Raw genomic sequence first — 22,446 nt, 5'->3', positions numbered from 1 at the left:
CGTTATTGTTAAGGACAGGAAGCAAAGACTTATGGTGTATCTTTAGTTCTGAGCGCAAATGGGAGTGCAGGGGCTTCAGACTAGCAAGGGCAAGAAACACACACAGTTTCTTTCCAGAAGGACCTGGGAAAGCATCCTTTGGATTTCCAGTTACTTCTGAGAAGCATGACGGTGGGAACCTCAAAGCAGAGGACATTTCTGAAGAGGAGTCATCAATACTCAAAAATGTAAGCAAGGAAGCATTCTCGGGTCCAAACTCCACAAAATTGTGTCCCTGGCCCTTTCCCCACTTACTTTAAGCCCCGCACTACTCTCCTCAAGTAGCGCGGGGTCCCGGGGCACTCCCCACTACAGGGGCGGCGACAGCGCAGCCGCCCCAACGCTGCCGCTCTCGCGCCCCCTCAGCACGCGGCATCCCTGGCACTCCTCAAAATGGCGCCTGGACGCCCAGGCGCTCGCCAGAGATGCCACGCACTGAGAGCAGCACACAGCAAAGGGTGGTCAAAGGTAAGTGGGGAAAGGGCCCCTGAATCCAAAATTGAGGCTTTAAAAAAAAAACACCCCACCATTTTAAGGTGGATAGTTCCTCCTTTTAAAAATATGTAGCAGGGGCTCAATGAAGAAAATTGAGAATCTCTTTCTTACCAATCAGCCATGGAATATCAGATTGCCAGATCACATATGGCATTTTTCTTTCTTTCCTTTGCAGGCATCAATGGGGAGCAGTCAGGGATGGAGAGAGGTGCATCTCCATCATCCAGCAAGCCTCATCCCTCACCTCTCCAGTGCTCCTATCCCCTATCTGCACCATTTTCAAACCTCCCCAGTAACTGGGCTCAAACAATTTGAGCAAGGAGACTACAGAGTCTTGACCATACCAGAAACGGCATATCCTCTGCTTCTTCCACCATGGCCCAGCCATTTGGCACCCCATGGTGAGCAATGAAAAAGAGCTTCTCCATCATATCCTATGAGACATAATTAAATAATGAATTTCCAGCCTTAAAACATTGGTGCATTCCCACTTTGAATTCAGAGATACTGTGTCACCTAGTTTGGCTTGCTGAAAGATGGAGAAACACTGGGATTCTTTTCTTTTACATCGGTGGAAATCTGCTTCTGTTCTGGCTCAAGAAGAGAGTTTCCAACATACACGTTGTATCTCTGGAGTTCTTGCCTGATGCAGAAGAGTCAAAGTCAAGGATTGCTGATATGACAACAACATTAAGTAAATATCAAATTTCCCTTTCACAGTTACAAAGCACTTGCATGTTGCATGGATATTCTTTTGGGATAATAATTCCCATGATTTACAAATGAATCAAGAATCTTAGATGGTTTCATGAAACATGCATACTTTTGTTTCCAGGCAAGTGAAACCTTCCTGTATCCATGTAGGGAGAGGAAGACCACCAACCATTCCAGAGTCTTTACTCAAACTACACCAGAGGAATGCAATGAAAATGGTTGGTGAGTCAACATCCTCAGACAGTTTCTAATTAGAACACATGGGCACATAGGAGGAATCATGAGTTCATCCAGGTCCTCTAGTAGTGTATTGATCCACATATGCCATGGAAAGGAACATGAGAGGGGCCTCTCCAGAACATTGGGATGAATCCCAAGAGCCACAAGTAGAACTCTACTCATGGAACAACCTTTTAGCTTTTTCATTCTTACTGCAGACCTTACCATCTCCTATATTTCCCAAAAAGCCATTCCTGAGGAACAGTAAACCTAGGAATCTGCAAGACTTCCTCCCATTCCCTTCCAAGGGCAAAAGATTCCTTCCACTTGCTGAAAGGGAACTTAGCTCCAACCCACAAAGAATGAACAAGGACCCACCGGATACATTCTCTTTTCTTCCATCTCAGGGTTCAAATTTCTGACTTCTACAAAAGGCCTGTGAAGAAGGCTAGATCATTAACTAATGAGACTATTAACAACAAATAAGATTGTTTCATTCATCTGCACACTTAAAGTGATGGGAAAGTGGAACAGAAGAGATTCAAAGTACTGATCACTGGCTACAGCTGATTCCATACTGGGACAATTTGTACTCCTTTCACTGCCACTGCAAAGGAAGAACATTCACAGTAGCAACAGAGCTTCCACACCCGGGGGGGGGGGAGGAGCGAGAGCGAGAGAGAGAGAGAAAGAAAGAGAGAGAGAGAGAGAGAGAGAGCGCTATATGCAACATATCTACTACCTAGCTAGTAAAAAAAAACATGCTATGGAGGGGCATTCCATCCACATGGATCCTAAATGCACTTTTGAACATCATCTTCCAGGAAAGATTGTACCAAAGGAACTTTGGAAAAAACATGTAGCAAAGCAGTCAAAAACCTACAAGGTGGATAAATGCAAGACAAAGTCATGGGGAATCCCTCCTCTCAAAAACCAAAACAAAAAACAAAATAAAAAATACCCTGCTGAAGTAATAGGGAAATACAAAGCAAAACCTCCATTTGGAAGCATTTTAGTAACAGCAGCAGCCATTACAATGGCCTGTGTCTAGACACACAATTCCAAAGCACTCGTGTTTCATTAAGAAGGGATGTTGAATTCTATGGATTCCCTTTTCCTACTACAGACCCTGACTTTGCCCCTTGTACTGTTCTCAAGAGTCTGCTTGGATGCCAAAGTTTCAGGGTGCTCAGACGCTGCAGTGAAAGGGGAAGGGGAAGGGGGCTGCAGTGGAAGGGGAAATCACACACACACAGGCTCATTCCGAACATGTAGAATAATGCACTTTCAAACTGCTTTCAGTGCTCTTTGAAGCTGTGCAGAATAGCAAAATCCACTTGCAAACAGTTGTGAAAGTGGTTTGAAAACGCATTATTTTGCCTGTGCGGAAGGGGCCACACACAGGAAGGGGAAATCAGTAGAAATGATCCTTAATAAAATCTTAATGTCAGTCTTTGGAATTGTGTATTTGGAAACAGGTTCTTGTCTTCATTCGGTAAGGTACTTTGAGAGCCCTTTTCTGCATCCTAGGTGATGGTGTAGTAATCTTCCTATTAGTTTTATATAAAAACATACAATTCTTTCTTACATGCTGCTGTATTTGTGTTTTCATTTTGCTTTTGCCTTTCTGGAGATCTGCTCAAGTCCCTATTGCTTCTCACTATTTATATCTAGATTTCTACCACTACCCCTTTTATCCTTTCTTAGCCTTGATTTGAACGAAGCTACTCCCATGTCTTCCTTCTGTACTCTCCACAAACACTCGGGAAACCCCTCAGCAACTCTAGTGAGAATGAAAGGAAGTAATTTACTGCGGATCCCAGCTCTATTTGCTTTTTTTGTTTTTTACTGTTCTCTGACTGGCACTCACAAAGCTCAGTACCCAAGGTCTGAATGTGCCAAAGGGTGGGCTGGGACATCCTGTCAATTTAACCAAATCCCATTGCTGAAGACAACTCCTCCTTCCAATTTTCAGAAGGTTCCCAGCTCCTTCCATAGGAGTCTACTCACTGTCAACAGGCAACGACCCAACGTTGTCAATAGGCAACAACCCAACTGCTAGCTAAATTTCATGAAAGGAGATTCATCATGAAGTTTTAAAGGAAGTACTAGCACACTGTATCAGTCTGCTCTGCTGCAGCATATGTCCCAAACATTTGGATGTTCAAAGTTGGTTTAATCAACAGTGAACACTATGAACAATTCTATTCATATTATTTGGAAAGATTTAATTAACTTATTTTCAAGTTTATGCACTCCTTTAAAGCAATGGATGCATGGAATGCGGAGTATACTAACTCCACGTATAAAGGCTTTAAATAGTTTCTGAAAATGGAAATGTACATTCAGTTCTTTGGAAATTACATCGAACCATATGCATTTGTTTAGATTGGTAAAACAATAAAGCATACAAAAGTTGTTTGTCTCAAGCATGCTTTAAGGTTTTAAAAAACTGTCCTTCCCATCACCCGTTTCCATATGCCAGATGTAAGTACCAGCGCTGGAAGCGAAGCAGACACAAGCATGACAATCCAATTCTCTGCATAAGAGGGAAGAAAATCACATTTGAAGAGCTTTCAAGGTCACTGCAGGATACTAAGACATGTGTCAGGGATGGAAACTTATATATTTTCTTGTTATGGATATGAAAAGTAGCTGTGATACTATTAATGGTTTCATGCTTAAAAATAAGTCAAACTTCAAAGTAAAGCACTAAAGTTTAAAAATGACCTGTAAAATGTTTTCTGCGCAGACACCAGAACTTTTAAAATAAGCAAAGTCTGGTTTATTTTTTTAAATGTTTTGCTTGGCCCCAGAGGAGGAAACAAAGGAGACAAGAAAATCCAGAACTGCACGTCTTTAGCCATCTTTAAAATGAGAAGCTTTGATAGGAATCAAATTAAAACACACACAAAAGTGTTTCTCAAGAGGAAGTTGTTTTCAAAACTTGTGGTCTTAATTTAGCTCTGAGTTGCACCAATATCTGTCTTACTTACAGAGAGAACAAAAGACTTCAGCATTTTCACCATCTACACTGTTTACATAGCAAAGTTCCCAAAAGAGAACTAATAAAAACACTGCAAGAAAACACTTGAAAGTGAAAAAGCCCAATTTGAATCCAATGTACAAGAATAACATGAAGTTAAAAAGACAAAATTGCAATACTAAACACTTGTTCACTTGCAAAATTTACAGATCCACAGTACATAAAACACTTGTGATACTATTAACCGTTACAGCATATTTTGCATTACTTACAGCCAGCATAATCCATCATTCTCTCCATGGGGAATGCCAACAGCTTGTTATCACCATTAATAAAGCAGGGTATTTTTCTTAGCTGAGGAAACAAAATTGCCCCACCCCCATAAATTCTGTCTATCAAGATTATATTTCTTGTTCCTGAATGCAAAAAAAGAGCTACATTTAAAATGTAATACTTCAGCATGCTGCCACTTCTATTCCAAATACATTCAATGACAGAAAATTTAGACACGCGCAACCAGTATATGCAGTGGTGGGATTCAGCCTGTTCGCACCACTTTGGCAGAACCCGTTGTTAAAATGGTGCTTGTAAACAACCAGTTGTTAAAATATTTGAATCCCACCACTGGAACCGGTTGTTAAATCATTTGAATCCCACCACTGAGTATATGCAGGTGTATGTTGGGAAGGTGTAATTGAAAAGTGCTATGTGTGAAGCAGTCCTAAGGTTCATTCACAAATGATACAATTATTATCTGTAATCCATTATACTAAATGGTTCACAAAGTAAGAAACATGGTCTTGTCTCTGGACACATAGCAATCAATAAAGTGGAAAATCCTCAAGAACAGTCAGAGATTGACTTTCCAAAGCTAAATTATATTTTACCTCAACAATGTATAATTCTAACTTCAATTTTGCAGGCATAATGAGAAATGGGATTATGTAATTTGGAGAATGTTAGTGAGAGAAATGCTCAAATCTACCTTCAAATGTCCCACTGGGTCTCATGCAGTTCCACTTCTAGTTTCAGAACTTGGAGGGGGATGGGTGAATTAAGCAAACATTGTGTGGAAGGGACCATTTGCAGTAGAGAGCAGAAGAATAGTAGAGTTTGTTCTCTTATATTGTCTTTCCTGATGAGATATGGTAGGCAAAGGACAAAAGATGCTTGTTTTCCCCTCAACTGTGTCTCCCACCCCCAGGGAATTATACATTTTCTTAATAACATTCACTGACATCTCCACTTTGACCCTAGCATGAAACATACAAACTGCAGATGGGTGAAAAAACAACAGATGATTGACTGCTATGTCTCAGGTCCGTATGGGGGTGGGGGGTAACACAGGGAAACAAGTCTTTAAATACAATCAGCATCAATTAGGAATTCAAGTGATAAGCTGCAAGATCCCAGTCTTCCAAGATGTTTGGCTTTTTCCCCATGTTAATTACAGAGAATTCACTACTGGTTGTACCTCCTCTTATTCCTTACAGAGCTCCTTTCTTTCCCACTTCTCTCCAAATTGTATTGTTTAATTATAAATCAAGAGCCACATAGTCAGCTAAGTGTTTAACTGACACTAAAAATATCAGATATACACTTCCTAAATCCAAGGTGTCATCAACTCTTTCACCATGGTAAAAAAAAAAACTTGCGAATTATTGTACGGTTCTGCTCTGCCCAAAATATCTAATAAAATTATAAAGGATTCTGTTTGTTTTGTTTGTAAAGTGTGATCAGAGTAATAAATAATGCCAGAATTCATTTTGTGTGTTTAATTTTCTTTCCCCAAGCATACTTCAATGAAATAGTAAAAAATTAGCCTTATTGTTACTATAAAATATACATGTTAAGGTTTTAGATTTAATATTGGGGGCGGGGGGGGGGCGGAAATGGTGCTCAGGCTGAGAGTTGTTAACAATACTAAACACCAGTTCATCTTCACAAAATAGTACAATGATTATACAGTGACTGTGTGTTCACATATGTAGATGGGCATAACGTAAATGAGAAACATGGGGAAATGGGGTTCATGGAATGAAAGAATTTCAGTACCCTGAAACCTGGAGGATGTTTCAAATTTGAGATCAGTGGTCCCCGTCCTTTTTGAACCTATAGGCACATTTGGAATTCTGACACAGCAAGGAAGCACAGCAATGAAATGGCTGCCTCTGGAGGCTGGGCCAACCACCAAATGATTGCCACAGCATAACTTTAATAAAACAGCAAAAATCCTTGTTTTATCGAGGGAGCTGCTGCCAAAGCAAGATTTTTAAAAATCTGTGGAGCCAATCAAATCTCCAATAGTCAATTGGAAGCCCTGCTAGGCAAAACCCTTATCTGGCCCCATACATTTCCTACAGTATTTAAATGTGGTTGCACCACAGATCTATACAGGGCCAATACAATATTGACTGTTTTATTCTCAGTCCTTTCCCTAATAATCTTAAGCATAGAGTTTGCTTTAACAGCCTTTGTTAAACAGCACAAGCCCAAATATCAATTCTTGTGGGACCCCACCACTTACTTTCATACTCTTTGCTTTCTGTTAATTTAAACCTATGAAAGGACACATCATCTTATGCTATGCTCCAGGATATTTGGTGAGGTACCTTCTCCTAGAACACAGGGAGGAAACAATTAAAAAGGCAAACATGCCAGATGAATACTGAACAATTCTGAGTGGAACAGATAATGAGAAGATAATTAGCAATATAATGAATATGTACAGACATACAGTCAGGCCAAATTGATTTCCCCTTAATTAGGGTAGAATACTATTCTCTCTTTTCCTCATAGTAGAAGAAACTTGTGTGGTAAGTCCAATGCTCCTTTCTCAGTCTGAGGGGAGAGCATCTAAGCATAGGGTGTCCAACAGCAGTTACTCCCATCTTGGGTGGTATACCTGACCTATTTGATCTGAATGGCTAATTTAGGACCTTTGTGTCGAAGCTGCAATTAGCCAACACATGGTTTATCTAATTAATTCAAACAATGATATACTGTTTCCCCGAAAATAAGACCTACCCCATTAATCAGATCTGATGATCTCTCATCATTGCTGAAGATACAGAGATATGACATCAGCAACTAAGATTCCATACAGGACGTTCTTCATGACTTCCATTTTCCCCAGTGCACCATCAAAGGGCTTTTTAAAAAAAATCTAGCAAAACAAACAATTTCTATCAAAACAAACAAACAATTTCTAGCAAAACAAACCAGCAATATCCATCAAAAGGCCTTCCAGTGATACAGCATGGGCATTGTGGCAACTGCAAAGACCTGAACGCAGGAAAAATGGTGCTGACATGACATGGGACTTTTGAAAATTTGCATAAGTACATATTGGACATTATTCTTTCAAAAGAGACTGTAGTAAAGTATGTTGGGGAAAATGCATGCTGAGGATGGAAATAGCCTAGCAAGAGACCAATTGGAAGATAACAACACATGAATGTTAAAAACTTTCATGGGAAACAAACCTTACCTCAGCTCAATGTAGATCAATGCAGAATCAGTACATATGAATAGTATTTGTCCAGTGTAGCTTCTCCAGTGATCCAGGTTGCAAATTTTGCAATATTGTTATTAGAAACAGGTAATGCTAAACCTATAATGCCTGGACTTTCATTACAAGTATGCCCAAAGAAAAGACATATTTTGCCTAGTTTTTGTGGTTAGTAGCTTCTAAATGCTTTACCAAAGGCTCCTTTCTAGGACATGCCTGCAAATGAAAGTATTTTGCATGTTTTGTTTACAGATCAGGAAACATTACAGAGTGTGCTGTCTTTGTAATTGACAATTCCATTGTTCCTATAATGATATTGTAACTACTGTGTTGTAAATTCAATGTATTTCTTTTTTTAAATGTCCAAAACATAATAAAGAAGCTTAATCAATAGTTTCTTTTATTGAGCAATTGTTTCTTTCAGTTGGTACCATGTTGGTCTCAAGCCAAATATGAAAGGGAGTTCACACTACCCATTACCTTCCCATTGTGTGTAAAACAGGACAACCCACATATTTTCTAGCATCACTTCACTTGCTCAGAACATGCTTACCAAAATTGGACAAAATATGGATTGCCCTTATTTACACAAAAGGGTAACAATTGTATACCATAAGAATAACAGGTAACTCTATCTCTGTGCAGGTGAGGTGCCATATCTGTAAATGTCTGAAAAGTTTAGGAGTCACTACTAGTCTAAGTGTAAGTATCTCCCTGCTGAAATATTGGACACGGTCATTGTAAACACATTTTAAAATCTGCAAAAACTAACTGCGTAAGCTTAGAATATTATTCAAATCTGAAAGGCATTTTAACCGCAGGAAAAATATGCTAATGAGACATATTTAGCTGTTTTTCACTGAACTTCAAAAACGTATGTTTTTCAGGACTATGGTGACATGAAAAGATTGGCTTGTAAGCAAAAAACAAAATGACCTGTGAAGGTCATGTTGCCGCAGCCAACTGATTGAACTTTAATTCAAGTCATGGACCAGGGAATTCAGTAAAATGTAAATTAGAGCATCAAGCAACACAGTGTGGAATGAACAATGAGCAGAACACTTCCTCCATCCCCAATGGAATCAATGCCTTCTTCTGAGGGTGAGAATTTATACCATACTAAACAAGGAACAGGTATTTTGTGAGTAATCAGTTGGACATTATTAACACAGCGTGTAACAGTTTTGTAGCACAAGATTGGTTCAGTGTAATTCTGTAATAAAATTAAAAAGTCCACAATACCCTATATTAAAAAAAACACTGGAAAAATAAATGAGAAAAATACTTAAGGAGCTCAAAAACTATTATTTAATCCTATACGAATGTAATCCTATATTCAAGAGACATCATAAAATGCACATTTTATGCACATTTATATTATGTTTGAAGAATCTATAAACTTATAGTATCTTATGAGTACAAAGTTCCTCATAAGAAAGGCAGTATGTGTAGTGGCTGGAATGTCAGACTGGGATCTGGGAGACTCAGCTTTGAATCCCCCTTGTGAGCCACTAGACATCATAGCGTCTTTACGCCCACTACTGGGCTTGTGTTGCTGTTTTAAAGCCAAAGAAGGATATCTAAAATTGTATTGTCGAAGGCTTTCACGGCCAGAATCACTTGGGTGCTGTGTGGTTTCCGGGCTGTATGGCCGTGTTCTAGCAGCATTCTCTCCTGACGTTTCGCCTGCATCTGTGGCTGGCATCTTCAGAGGATCTGATCCTCTGAAGATGCCAACAAAAACAAGCCAGCATGCAATATGCTAAACTATGACACGGCCATGCTCAGCCCGAAGCTACACTTTTCATTCGATATCTAAAAAAAATTGCTGCAAGGGCCCAATTGTATCACTGCCAGATTCAAAGATGCCACCATGCTTAATTTGGCCCTTTGCCATGGAAGCTGCTGGGTGACCAGACACATACTCTTAGCCTAACCGATCTCACAAACCATTGCTATGAGAGAACAACAACCTAGGCCACTTTGGGTCCCCCCATTCCTGGGGAGAAATGTATGATAGAAAATAAAATAAATAAATGAAATTTCTTACTGATAAGACAAATCTTCCTGCACCCAAAAGCCAACAGCCAGGCCTCAGGGAAGCCCTTGAGGAGTGGCAACAGCATCGGAGCTTGGCTTGCATGGTTCTGACAAGAACAGCCTTCATCACTGCCATAATTTTGTTTGCCAGAAAACCAACATTTTCACAAGTACATTTTTTGATGCTGAACATCATGAGAACCTTTGTATTTTCACTCTGATGTAACCAAGGCACACTTACAACTTAATTTTTTTGAAACGGATTATTCTAACCTAGTTTTCATCAAAAGAGCACAGGAAAATGTAGTTTTGTGAAGGTCTCATTGATCCCATCCAAGTCCCAATGATCCAGCTGGACATAGTTTGATGTGAATGAGGAGGTGCATTCTTACCTGGCCCACTATGTGATATAGGTGATAGTTGCCTGTCACAGAGCTGGATTAGGGTAATTCTACTATGATTGTAAATGCCTTGATGCAGTGCTCTGTCTTTTGAAACCCAGTAAAGCACAAAGAATGGTGCTGTATAAATTATTACAGAAAACAGAACAGCCACTGCTTTATTTCAATAGTACCTAAATGACTCCCTCCTCATAACTAATTTCCAGCAAGGACAGACCACAGGAAGTTAACTGTTTTATTACTAGCTTCGTTTTAAAAACTGATTGCCAGAAAAATGCTGACACAAGCACAGTAATAGAGTTAGAATATAGAGATTGCAATATTATGAAATGGAATTCTGAAGCACAAGGCTAAAACAGACTGCATAGAACAAGACAATTAAAAAGGCAGGCAGCAAAATGTCATTTAAAACTAATATTCTGAGGCTCCCCCACCATTATGAAGCAATATGCTTCATAACAGAACAGTTTCAGCTGCTTAAAGAACTACAAATTCAATGTTCACAATGATTTGCTCATTAATACTATTCTAGACCTGGCTTTCTCCTAATATAGTTGGAACCCATGCCAAGTAACAACACAAAACAAAATTAAACCAATAAAGCCAACATATAACTGAAGCAACAACAATATAGTACGTTAATAGACATGCCCACATTCTAAAAACCATTCTACAACTGGTAACTCAAAGCCCTCCTAAATTCTAAGATAGTAAGTTGGGAGCTGTCAAAGACACGTCCAGGCCTTTGGTTGTTAGTAATGCCAAGTCCCGAGTTTAAACTCTGTCCAAATACTTTAAACTTATTTTACGTTGGGGTGTTGTGTGGTTACACAATTTATAACTTACTCAGCACATAAAGTTGCACATATTTATGGAATTTAAAAGTTTAAATGTCCTAGGCTACAAATACTAACTAAGGCCACTGAGTAACATCAGAAAAATAAGGGAGCAATCCTAAGCAGGCCTACTGGGCTGTGAAAACATTCCCAGTAATTAAGATAGGGATGTAAACTGCTGCACATCCTGCAAAAAGGAAACTAATGGTCAACTGCTGCACATCATGCTATCTTGGTATGTAAATGTTGGCCCTCTAACACTCAGTTGAAATTAGCAAATAAATTTTGCAACAAACAAAAGAATGTAAACTATTTAGACAGAAACAATTTCATACAGACATATCTAGACAACCAGCATATTTGCATAGCAAGGTAATCAGAGGTGGGATGCAGCCTATTCGCACCTATTTGGTAGAATCAGTTACTAAAATTTTCTCAGTTCGGAGAACCGGTTATTAATGATTAACTCCACTAGGGACAAGGGGGTAATCTCTGTCCCTGGGTACAACAAATCTCATCAAGTGGGGGATGCAAAATTGCCCCCCAGGGCCCCCTGCGGCCCCCCTGCCCTCCATGGCACTCCTCACCACGTGTGTGTGAACTGTAGGAAATAATACAATATATAGTAATTCTATTTTTTTGTTGCTCATTGGTATAAAGAAGAAGAAGAAGAAGAAGAAGAAGAAGAAGAAGAAGAAGAAGAAGAAGAAGAAGAAGAAGAAGAAGAAGAAGAAGAAGAAGAAGAAGAAGAAGAAGAAGAAGAAGAAGAAGAAGAAGAAGAAGAGTTTGGATTTATATCCCCCCTTTCTCTCCTGCAGGAGACCTTCAAAGGGAGCTTACAATCCTCCCTTGCCCTTCCCCCTCACAGCTCACAAACACCCTGTGAGGTGGGGTGGGAGCTGAGAGAGCTCCGAGAAGCTGTGACTAGCCCAAAGGTCACCCGGTTGGCGTGTGTGGGAGGTGTACAGGCTAATCCTGAATTCCCCAGATAAGCTCTCCACAGTGTTCAGGCCCCGGCAGAGCTACAGGAATCAAACCTCGTTCCTCCAGATTAGATACACGAGCTCTTAACCTCCTACGCCACTGCTGCTCCTTAAAGGTTGGGAAAGTATTATAGGTAAAGATTTTTCATTTTCTTTTTTCCCCTTGACATTTATATTGGAAAGAGAGGAGTTTAAATTTAGTGCCAAGTCCCACATGCAACTCCAGTGTATCAGCAATATAGTAAATACAGCAAGGAATAAGAGGGGAGATTCTACTTTATTAAAGAAAGCCACTTGTGGCAATTAATTCATAATCATAACCTATCTTCAAAATTAATTGTAATCACACTGTCACAAAGAAACTAAATACTGCAAGAAAAAACCCCTTTGTACCACACTGAAACATGAACACTCTTGTCTAATTGATATATAATGCAAACGAACACTGTTCTAACAAATGGCACACAAGAGGGAAATTTTCAACTTCTCTCATTCTTTATTTTGGTTGCTCTAGTTTCAGTTGTATACTAAACATGTGAGCCTGTACTCCTAAAATACCAGATTTTAACAGTTAATTTCATTCAAATTAGCTGTTGAACTGGTATATTAAATCATGTTTTGCAGAGACTCTGTGTGATGTAATTTTATTCATTTCTGAAATGCTGCTAGCACACAAAATAAGCAGCACCATGATCCAAACATTTTCATTTATTGCTCTGAGAAGCCAAGGGATAAACATCTCAGAGCAAAGGAGCACACAGTGTAAGTAGGAAACTTATACTGGAGACCATGCAGAACGGCAGTCCCAAGCTGTTTTCTCCTGCCAAAGAACGTATGGGGTCCACAACAAGAGAGAAAACACATATATTACACAAAGGAGGCCAACACTTCAGTACAAAGACAGTAAGTCGCTGAGAGTCCTGGCTTCAAACTTTGCTTAGTGGAGTGGTCAGATATGTTGACAATTTTCAGGTGCTAAAAAGGACCATTCTATCTTGTTAATTAGATCTACTGAGAATAGGACAAGAAGCAAGATTTAAGTTAATATGATAGGTGTGGGTTAAAACGAAGACAAAGTTCCCAACAATAAGAACACTAGAAGATCCTTATCATAGATATTTCCATGCAAAGGTTAAACAGACCATTCTCAGACTGGCCTTTCATACCAAGCTGCTGGCTTCAAGATAGTGCACTGGAATATACATGAGGCATTGGATAAAACCAATTCTAAATTAACATATTAAGAGAAATTTAGCTTCACAATCAGCACCACACCAGAGCTGCAGGACCAATTATAAATCCTAACAACTGAGCTGCTGCATATCTGTTAGTACATACCAGGTAAATATCTGGGCTTCTGAAGATACATAAAACTAGCAAGTATGTGTTTGTGCTCATAGAAATCACTCAACCGTTCCACACACAACTGCAGCTCTCTTCTGGTGATAAAATACTCCCTTTAAAGTGCATTTCTGGCCAGAAGCTCTACTGTGGTAATAACTCCACTTGTCTGGAGTCTATCCAATCAAATATACCTGCTCCATTCAGTTTTTAGATAGGCTACTTATCAAATGCTCTGTCATCTACCTTCCCACCATTCACAAACCAGAGATGAATCTGTCTGTCAGAAATAATGGAAGATGAAAGGATGTTCACATAAATACTTTGCAAAAGCCTTGCACAAACAAAGAACCCCAGTATCACCGAAGCTGCTTAACACTACAAAAAAAAATAGTGGCAATAAATTCCTTAACCCACTGAGCAAAATGTTTGCCATCATCCAATCCTCAGGAAGTTTGCTTATATGTACAACTGATAACAGAAAGGGAACAGAAAGTGACAAGTGATACCTTTCATACCTCAAAAATTCAGGTTGTCTAGAGAGTTTCTTACCTACTAGCCTGCCTACATTTCAATTATCGGACGCAGTGACGTAAGTATAGACTTTTTATGGGGTCGGTTTGGGGGTGGGGCCATGCCCTCACCCACCCCTGGGGGCGTGGCCATGCCTCCCCAATACCTGCCCCCGGCCTCAGTGCTTATAAAAGCAGCTCTCTGAGGCCAGGGATGGCAGACTCCCCTGCCCCACCCCACCCCCCTGCCCCACCCACCCCCACCAGCTGGCTGTTTAATGGCGTTTAAACTAGGGAGCCCAGATTCTCCTTTTAAATCCACCTTAAAGGGAGAATCTGGGGTCCCCAGTTAAAACAACATTGAAAGTGATGCTGTTTTGAGATGGATTCTCCCCCACCCTGAGACAGCATCACTTTCAATGTTTAAACTGGGGACCTCAGATTCTCCCTTTAAATCCATGCTGAAGGGGGTAGATTTAAAAGGAGAAACTGGGGAAATTTGGGTGGTGCCTACTGTCAGGGATGCAATTGTTAAGCTGGCAGCACCAAACTTTCAGGGTATCTTTAGGAGACTCTCTTGATGATACCACCCAGGTTTGGTGAAGTTTAGTTCAGGGGGTTCAAAGTTATGGACCCTCAAAGGTGTAGCCCCATCTTCTATTAGCTCCCATTGGAAACAATGGGGGATGGGGCACCCCCTTTGAGAGTCCATAATTTTGTACCCCCTGAACCAAACCTCACCAAACCTGGGTGGTATCATCAGGAGAGTCTCCCAACAAATCTCTGAAAATTTGGTGCCGCTAGCCTAAAATCTGCACCCCCCGCAGGCCAAAAACTGAAAAAAAAACACTAAAAATACAAAAAACCACCAATGGGGGGCAGAGCTTTGGACATGTAATGGGGGGTTGAACCCGAGAAACTGCCCCTTACCTATGTCCTTGAGATGTAACAATGTAAATGGTTAAGTTTGAAAGAGACAGTAGAAGTAGTAAATTCTATCTACCAATGGTCTAGTAGTTGCTCTGCAAAAAAATGGGCATGGACTGTAGTCACAGAATGTCTGAGGCTTGCAGCAGGGAAGAAGTGTTGTATCTGGGCACTTGCACATACTCAAAGAATCCAGTTATATGCCAATGCAGTTAAAAACAATTGGTGGGGGAGGAGAGAATGGACACATAGTTTTGGGAATAATCCAGTGATTAAAGATGGTAAAGAATACAGCAGAAGTAGTCAATTGTGGCTATCTCCCCTAAATTGGTGTGAAAATCTCTGCTTCTTGGAAAACACAGAGCAACTACTTCTCCCTCCAGGGTCACCAAAGCCAACTAACTTACCAACAGAAAAAGCTATACAGCTATAACATGTGAAACACAATACAAACTCTAATTTTCAGAAGTATTTTACTTCTCTTCTTGCCTCCACTAACAACATTACAAAGATTGCTTTTTCTCATTTGAAGTCTCAAATATGGAGTCTGGCAAACCACTCAGGGAAACAAATGGGTTGACATAGGCTGAGTGTGGAGACTTGAACACGCAGTGACTTGAACACGCAATAAGCCTGTGGTAACATGGTTCACAGCCCAGACCTGGATGTCCCAGGCTAGCCCAATCTTGCTAGATCTCTGAAACTAAGCAGGAGTCGGCATTTGGATAGGAGACCACCAAGGAAGTCCAGGGTTACAATGCAGGGGCAGGCAATGACAAACCACCTCTGATCATCTCTTGCCTTGAAAACCCTACAGGCAGTGGTGGGATCCAAAAATTTTAATAACAGGTTCCGATGGTGGTGGGATTCAAACAGTGGCGCCACCGCACACACGCACCTCCAGTCCCTATTGGGCAGGGAGGTTGCTTTAGTAACCCCTTCTTGGCACTCAGAAAAAAATTAGTAACCACTTCTAGAGAAGTGGTGAGAACTGGTTGGATCCCCACCTCTGCCTACAGTAAGGTTTGTTGAAAGTTGGAAGAAGAAGAAGAAGAAGAAGAAGAAGAAGAAGAAGAAGAAGAAGAAGAAGAAGAGTTTGGATTTATATCCCCCCTTTCTCTCCTGCAGGAGACTCAAAGGGGCTTACAATCTCCTTGCCCTTCCCCCCTCACAACAAACACCCTGTGAGGTGGGTGGGGCTGAGAGAGCTCCGAGAAGCTGTGACTAGCCCAAGGTCACCCAGCTGGCGTGTGTGGGAGTGTACAGGCTAATCTGAATTCCCCAGATAAGCCTCCACAGCTCAGGCGGCAGAGCTGGGAATCAAACCCGGTTCCTCCAGATTAGATACACGAGCTCTTAACCTCCTACGCCACTGCTGCTCCTTAAAGGTTGGGAAAGTATTATAGGTAAAGATTTTTCATTTTCTTTTTTCCCCTTGACATTTATATTGGAAAGAGAGGAGTTTAAATTTAGTGCCAAGTCCCACATGCAACTCCAGTGTATCAGCAATATAGTAAATACAGCAAGGAATAAGAGGGGAGATTCTACTTTATTAAAGAAAGCCACTTGTGGCAATTAATTCATAATCATAACCTATCTTCAAAATTAATTGTAATCACACTGTCACAAAGAAACTAAATACTGCAAGAAAAAACCCCTTTGTACCACACTCTATATATATATAGTGAGGAAGCACGGTTTAGTTAACAAAGGCTTATGCAAGAATATAATCTTGTAAGTTTTTGAGGCAGGACACACCAACCTATTAGAGTTCTGACACAGTGTGGTGGGCGCAGGAACAAAATGGCTGCCACAGTTTACATTCACTCATACATTGAAGCATCCTGTGCTGTGGTGAAAGCTGCTGACAAAGCAACATTCTTATAAATCTGCACAGTCAATCAAATCTCAAAAAGCCAATCAGAAGCCTTCCTGGACAAAAGCCACAATAGACTGGCCCCACCCACTTCTTAAAAACTCTTGGTGGGAACCAGGAAAGGCTTAAGGAGGCATGAAGACCCTTGTTTTAAGGTGCCACTTGACTATTTTAACCCACTGAAGAATTACCAGAAGAAGGAATTTTGGCAGGTTCTGTTTGTGACTCTAGTGTGCTACAGGGATTTTAAAAGCTGCATCACCCCCAAATTCCCACTATTTGAATAAGAGAATGCTGTCCTTTCAGCCTGGCACCTTCCCACCCTGCCTGCCCTTTGAGCCAAAGTGGGCAGTGGAAAGTGCTGACAACTCGCAAGTGAATTTGTTTGTTTGATTGTTTTACATCCCATCCTTCTTATAGAGATCAGGGTAGCTTCCAACACATATAGCAATATATATGGGGGGGTGGACAAATTAAAACCTAGTCTAAAAGAGATGGCAGCAAAACTAAATACACACATACTATCTCAGCAGGAAAGCAGACAGGTGGGAAAAGAGAGGAAGGGAGGCCAAGTTGGATGGCTGCCTTTCCTATACACCTGGTGGAAGAGCTCTGTCTTACAGGCCCTGAGGAACTGCATCAGATATTGCAGTGTTCAGGTCTCACAAAACCGAGCTTTCCACCAGATTGGGGTCAGGGCAAAAAAAAAGGCCCTGGCCCAAGTTGAGGCTAATCTTTAGACGGTTGTCCTTTGGGCCAGGGTTCACCAGCAGATTTTAATTTGTTAAAAGCAGTGACCTTCAGGGGACATATGGGGCATGCACTCCTAATGGTACATGGTCCCCTGACCGTTTAGGGCTTAAAAGATTAGCACAAGAACCTTGGACTTGATCTGGTACTCCACTTGGAGCCAAATCAGTTGGTAAAGCACTAGTATTATATGTGTGTGCCAGAGGGTCCCTGTAAGGATTTGCACTGCTGCATTCCGCACCATTTGGAGTGTCTGGGTAGTCCTGCATTGAGCAAGTTGCAACAGTCCAATCTTGTGGTGGCCATTGCATGGATCACTGTGGCAAGGTTGGTTTGGGGCAAAAAGGGTACCAATTTTTCGCCTGGCACAGATGATAAAAAGCCATTTGACTCCATAGTTTCCTTCAGTTACCTGACTCTGCACAACAAGCTGGGCTTCCTTGGTGGTCTCCCATCCAACAACTAACTAGGGCTGACCCTACTCAGCTTCCCCAAACTCAGGCTCTGCATAACAAGCTGGGCTTCCTGGGTGGTCTCCCATCCAACCACTAGGGCTGACATTACTCAACCCCCCAAACTCCTATTCAGCCTCCCCAAACTCAGGCTCTGCACAACAAGCTGGGCTTCTTTGGTGGTCTCCCATCCAACCACTAGGGCTGACATTACTCAACCCCCCAAACTCCTACTCAGCCTCCCCAAACTCAGGCTCTGCACAACAAGCTGGGCTTCTTTGGTGGTCTCCCATCCAACCACTAGGGCTGACATTACTCAACCCCCCAAACTCCTATTCAGCCTCCCCAAACTCAGGCTCTGCACAACAAGCTGGGCTTCTTTGGTGGTCTCCCATCCAACCACTAGGGCTGACATTACTCAACCCCCCAAACTCCTGCTCAGCCTCCCCAAAATCAGGCTCTGCACAACAAGCTGGGCTTCCTTGGTGGTCTCCCATCCAATCATTAACTAGGGCTCATCCTACCCAGCTTCCCCAAGCTGAGGAGAACAACCTGCGCCTTCCAGGTGAGGCTGCGCCCAAGTGAGGCCTGGGTTACCTGCAGTAGGCAAAGGCCAGGCTTCGAGTGCTCGGCCAGGCTGGCGTTGTAGACCTGCTGCTCGAAGACGGGCTCGTTGTCGTTGGCATCCTCCACGCTGACGCTCACCAGGCACGAGGCGGACAGGGGAGGCTCGCCCGCGTCCCGCGCCCACGCCAGCACCTCCAGCCGCGCCTCGCGCTCGTGGTCCAGCCCCCCTCGCACGCTGAGCACGCCGCTGAGCGGGTCGAGGCGGAAGAGCGCGTGCGGGGCGGCCAGGCTGTAGCGCACCTGGGCGTTGGGCGAGTCCGGCTGGTCGCCGTCGGAGGCGCTGAGGCGCGCCACGACGGTGCCAGGCGAGGCCGCCTCGGAGACCGTGGCGCGGTAGCGGGGCTGCGCGAAGGCGGGCGCCTGGTCGTTCAGGTCGGCCACGCGGAGCAGCAGCGCCCGCTGCGAGGAGAGGGGCGGCGAGCCCGAGTCGGTGGCCACCAGGCGGAGCTCGTAGGCGTCGCGGCTCTCGCGGTCCAAGGCGCCCTCCACGCACAGGAAAAAAACGCCGTCGCCCGAGGGCCGCAGGGAGAAGGCGCCGTCCCCGCCCTGCAGGCTGAGCGCCACGCCGCCGCCCTCCGCTGCGCCCTCGCCGTCCCGGTCCGACACGGAGACGCGGGCCACGTAGTCCCCGGGCCGGGCGCCCTCGGAGACGCTGGCGCCGGCCTCGGAGAGGAAGAGCAGGTGGATGGCCGGCGGGTTGTCGTTCACGTCCAGCACCTCGACGGCCACCAGCGCCGTGGCCACTTCGGGCTGGGCGCCGCCGTCGCGGGCCTCCACGGCCAGGCGGTGCAGCGCGCGTTCCTCGCGGTCCAGCGGTCGCCGCAGGCGGAGCTCCCCGGTGCGCTCGTCCACCTCGAAATAAGAGGCCGCCGAAGGGTCGCCCTGGCGGCGGCTGAGGCGGTAGCGGACCTCGCCGTTGGCGCCCAGGTCCGGGTCGGTGGCCACCAGGCGGCACACGGGGCTACCCGCCGGAGCGTCCTCCCGCACGCCGGCGCGGTACTCGCTCCGCTCGAAAGCCGGCGCGTTGTCGTTCTCGTCCAGCACCTGGATCTCCACGCGCAGGCGGCCGCTCCGCCGGGGGCTCCCGCCGTCCCAGGCTTCCACCAGGAGCCGGTACGAGCCCCTCCGCTCCCGATCCAGCCTTTGCAGCAGCGCCAGATCCAGAGTGTCCGGAGAGACCCCGTAGCGCAGTTGGAACGGCGGCCCTCCCTCCTGATCCGTGCCCGGGTCGGCCGGCAGCAGAGAGTAGCCCTGGGTGCCAAAACGCCCGGCGTCGGGGTCCCGCGCCGCCGGCAGTCGGAAGACGCTGCCGGGCGGGCTGAGCTCGGAGACGGCGAGCCGTACCGAGTCCCGGGGGAAGCGGGGCTCGTGGTCGTTCACGTCGGCCACGGTGATCTCCACCTGCACCATCTCGCCCTGCAGCGTGGCCGCCACGAAGCTGTAGTGCGCCCGGCGCTCGCGGTCCAGGGGCCGCGCCGTGCGGATGATGCCGGTGTCGGTGTGCACGTGGAAATCCGCCAGCACCGCCGACTCGCCGCTCTCTTCGGAGAGAAAGAAGCCCCCCGGGTGCGCCCCGCCTGGGGGAAGCCCCGCGCTGATGTCCCCCACCAGAGTATCCGCCGGCAGCCCTTCGTCCACGGCCAGGCTGAGGTTATACACCTGGCCCAGGCAACCTCCTGCTGCATACAGGCATAGGCAGAGCGGCATCAACCAGACTGGCTGTCTCCCAGATGCCTTTCTTGCCCCCGGGGGGACTGGCCGGTGCCCCATGCTCCTCTCAGTCTCTTTCCCTCATCCGCAAGCCAGGCCAGTGTCGGTGCTCTGGCTTTTTCTGAGTGCAGAGAGGTCTCTGCCTAGCAGGCGCGCCTGGAGCTCCCTTAAGTCACACTGACCACAGCCTCTCTTTCTTCAGTCCTCTCCCAGCTGCAGCCTTCCCTGCTGCTTGGAATCAGGTGCATTATCGTCTCCCTGTCAGGAAATCCTTAGACTCCTCCGAACGCAGCCGAACGCAGCCGGTAAAGTTGAAGCTGGGAAGAACAAGTGTCCAGAGGCAAGTGGGAGAGGACAGCTCCCTGCCTTGTGCTCATGATGCTGCTTCGGAGGCTGCTGCAGCCCTGCTCTGGTGGCTCCCCCTTGCCGCCGCCGAGCTGCTGCTAACACACCCCCTCCCCATGTGACAGCAGGCAAGGGCAAACTCCACTGCTGGGAGAAATGGCAGGAAAGCTGCAGCGGCGAGGCTGTCCCCGGTACCCCAGCTGGGCGGAAAGATGCTGAGTGCTGAGCATACAGAAAAGTTGGCAGTCCCTTTCTGACAGAGCCCCTGCAAAGCACTGGTGCAGAAGGCTGTCAATGCAGCTGTAGGTTGGTAGTAACTAGTAATCCTATTACGGTTTTATGGCTTAGACAGCAGGTTTAGAATATCCTGGCTTGTGAAGGTTCATGATACTTACTGAGCCATAAAACACATCATAGAATCATAGAATTGGAAGAGACCACAAGGGCCATCAAGTCCAACCCCCTGCCATGTAGAACATTCAATCAAAGCACTCCCGACCAGTAGCGCCAAGGGGGGTGTGCGTGACTCACCAGGCACGCGGCAAGGGCGTGGTGGGGGCGTTCTGGGACAGGGCAGGGGTGCTTGCGTGCCCCAGGCACAGTTCCCCCTCGCTCCAGCCCTGTTCCCAACATATGTTTATCCAGCCTCTGTTTAAAAAGCTCCAAAGAAGGAGACTTCTCCAAGGCAGTGAATTCCACTGTTGAACAGCCCTGACAGACTGAAAGTTCTTCCAAATATTTAGGTGAAATCTCTTTTCCTTTACCTTGAATCCATTACTCCATGTCCTAGTCTCTGAGGCAGCAGAAAACAAGCTTGCTCCCTCTTCGACATGACATCCCTTCAAATATTTAAACATAGCTATCATGTCCCCCCTTAACCTTCCCTTCTCCAGACTAAACACCCCCAGCTCCCTAAGTCTCTCTTTGCAGGGCATGGATTCCAGACCTTTTACCATTTTGGTTGCCCTTCTCTGGACCTGTTCTAGATTGTCAATATCCTTCTTAAATTGTATTGCCCAGAATTGAACATAGTACTCAAGGTGAGGTCTGACCAATGCAGAGTAGAGTGATACAATTACTTTTCTTGATTTAGACACTATACTCTTTTTGAAGCATCCCAGAATTGCATTAGCTTTTTTGGCTGCCATATCACATTGCTGACTCATGTTCAACTTGTTGTCTACTAGGAGTCCTGGATCCCTTTCACATGTAGTGTTGTAAAGCCAGGTGTTACCCATCCTATATCTGTGCATTTCATTTTTTCTGCATAAATGTAGAATCTTACATTTATCTCTGTTGAAATTCATTTTGTTAGTTTTGGCTCAGCTCTCTAATCTGTCCAGATCATTTTGAATCCTGCCCCTGTCCTCCAGGGTATTAGCTACTGCTCCTAATTTGGCATAATCTACAAATTTGATTAACATGCCCTCTATTTCATCATCCAGGTCATTGATAAAAATATTAAATAGCACTGGACCCAGGACAGAACCCTGTGGCACTCCACTACTTGCTTTTCTCCAGGATGAAAATGAGCCATTGATGAGCACTCTTTGTTGGTTGTGGTGGGTTTTCTGGGCTGTGTGGCTGTGGTCTGGTAGATCTTGTTCCTAACATTCCACGTGCATCTGTGGCTGGCATCTTCAGAGGTGTATCACAGAGAGAAGTCTGTTACACACTGTGTC

General features: G+C 44.5%; 1 protein-coding gene across 1 annotated transcript in view; it reads right to left on the bottom strand.

Moving 5' to 3' along the window:
- Positions 1–20,809, bottom strand: part of DCHS2 (dachsous cadherin-related 2) — a 127,807-nt gene extending 106,998 nt beyond the window's left edge. Inside the window, exon 1 of the mRNA XM_048510090.1 lies at positions 18,680–20,809. Coding sequence (XP_048366047.1) covers positions 18,680–20,479 — 1,800 coding nt within the window. The 5' untranslated portion in view covers positions 20,480–20,809. The remainder of the gene's footprint in view (positions 1–18,679) is intronic.
- Between the last annotated feature and the right edge of the window lie 1,637 nt (positions 20,810–22,446).

The sequence above is a fragment of the Sphaerodactylus townsendi genome, linkage group LG10 (genome assembly GCF_021028975.2).
Source record: "Sphaerodactylus townsendi isolate TG3544 linkage group LG10, MPM_Stown_v2.3, whole genome shotgun sequence".
Lineage (NCBI taxonomy): Eukaryota > Metazoa > Chordata > Lepidosauria > Squamata > Sphaerodactylidae > Sphaerodactylus > Sphaerodactylus townsendi.
The sequence above is the reverse complement of the archived record's forward strand: the minus strand, read 5'-3'. Positions and strand labels throughout refer to the sequence as shown.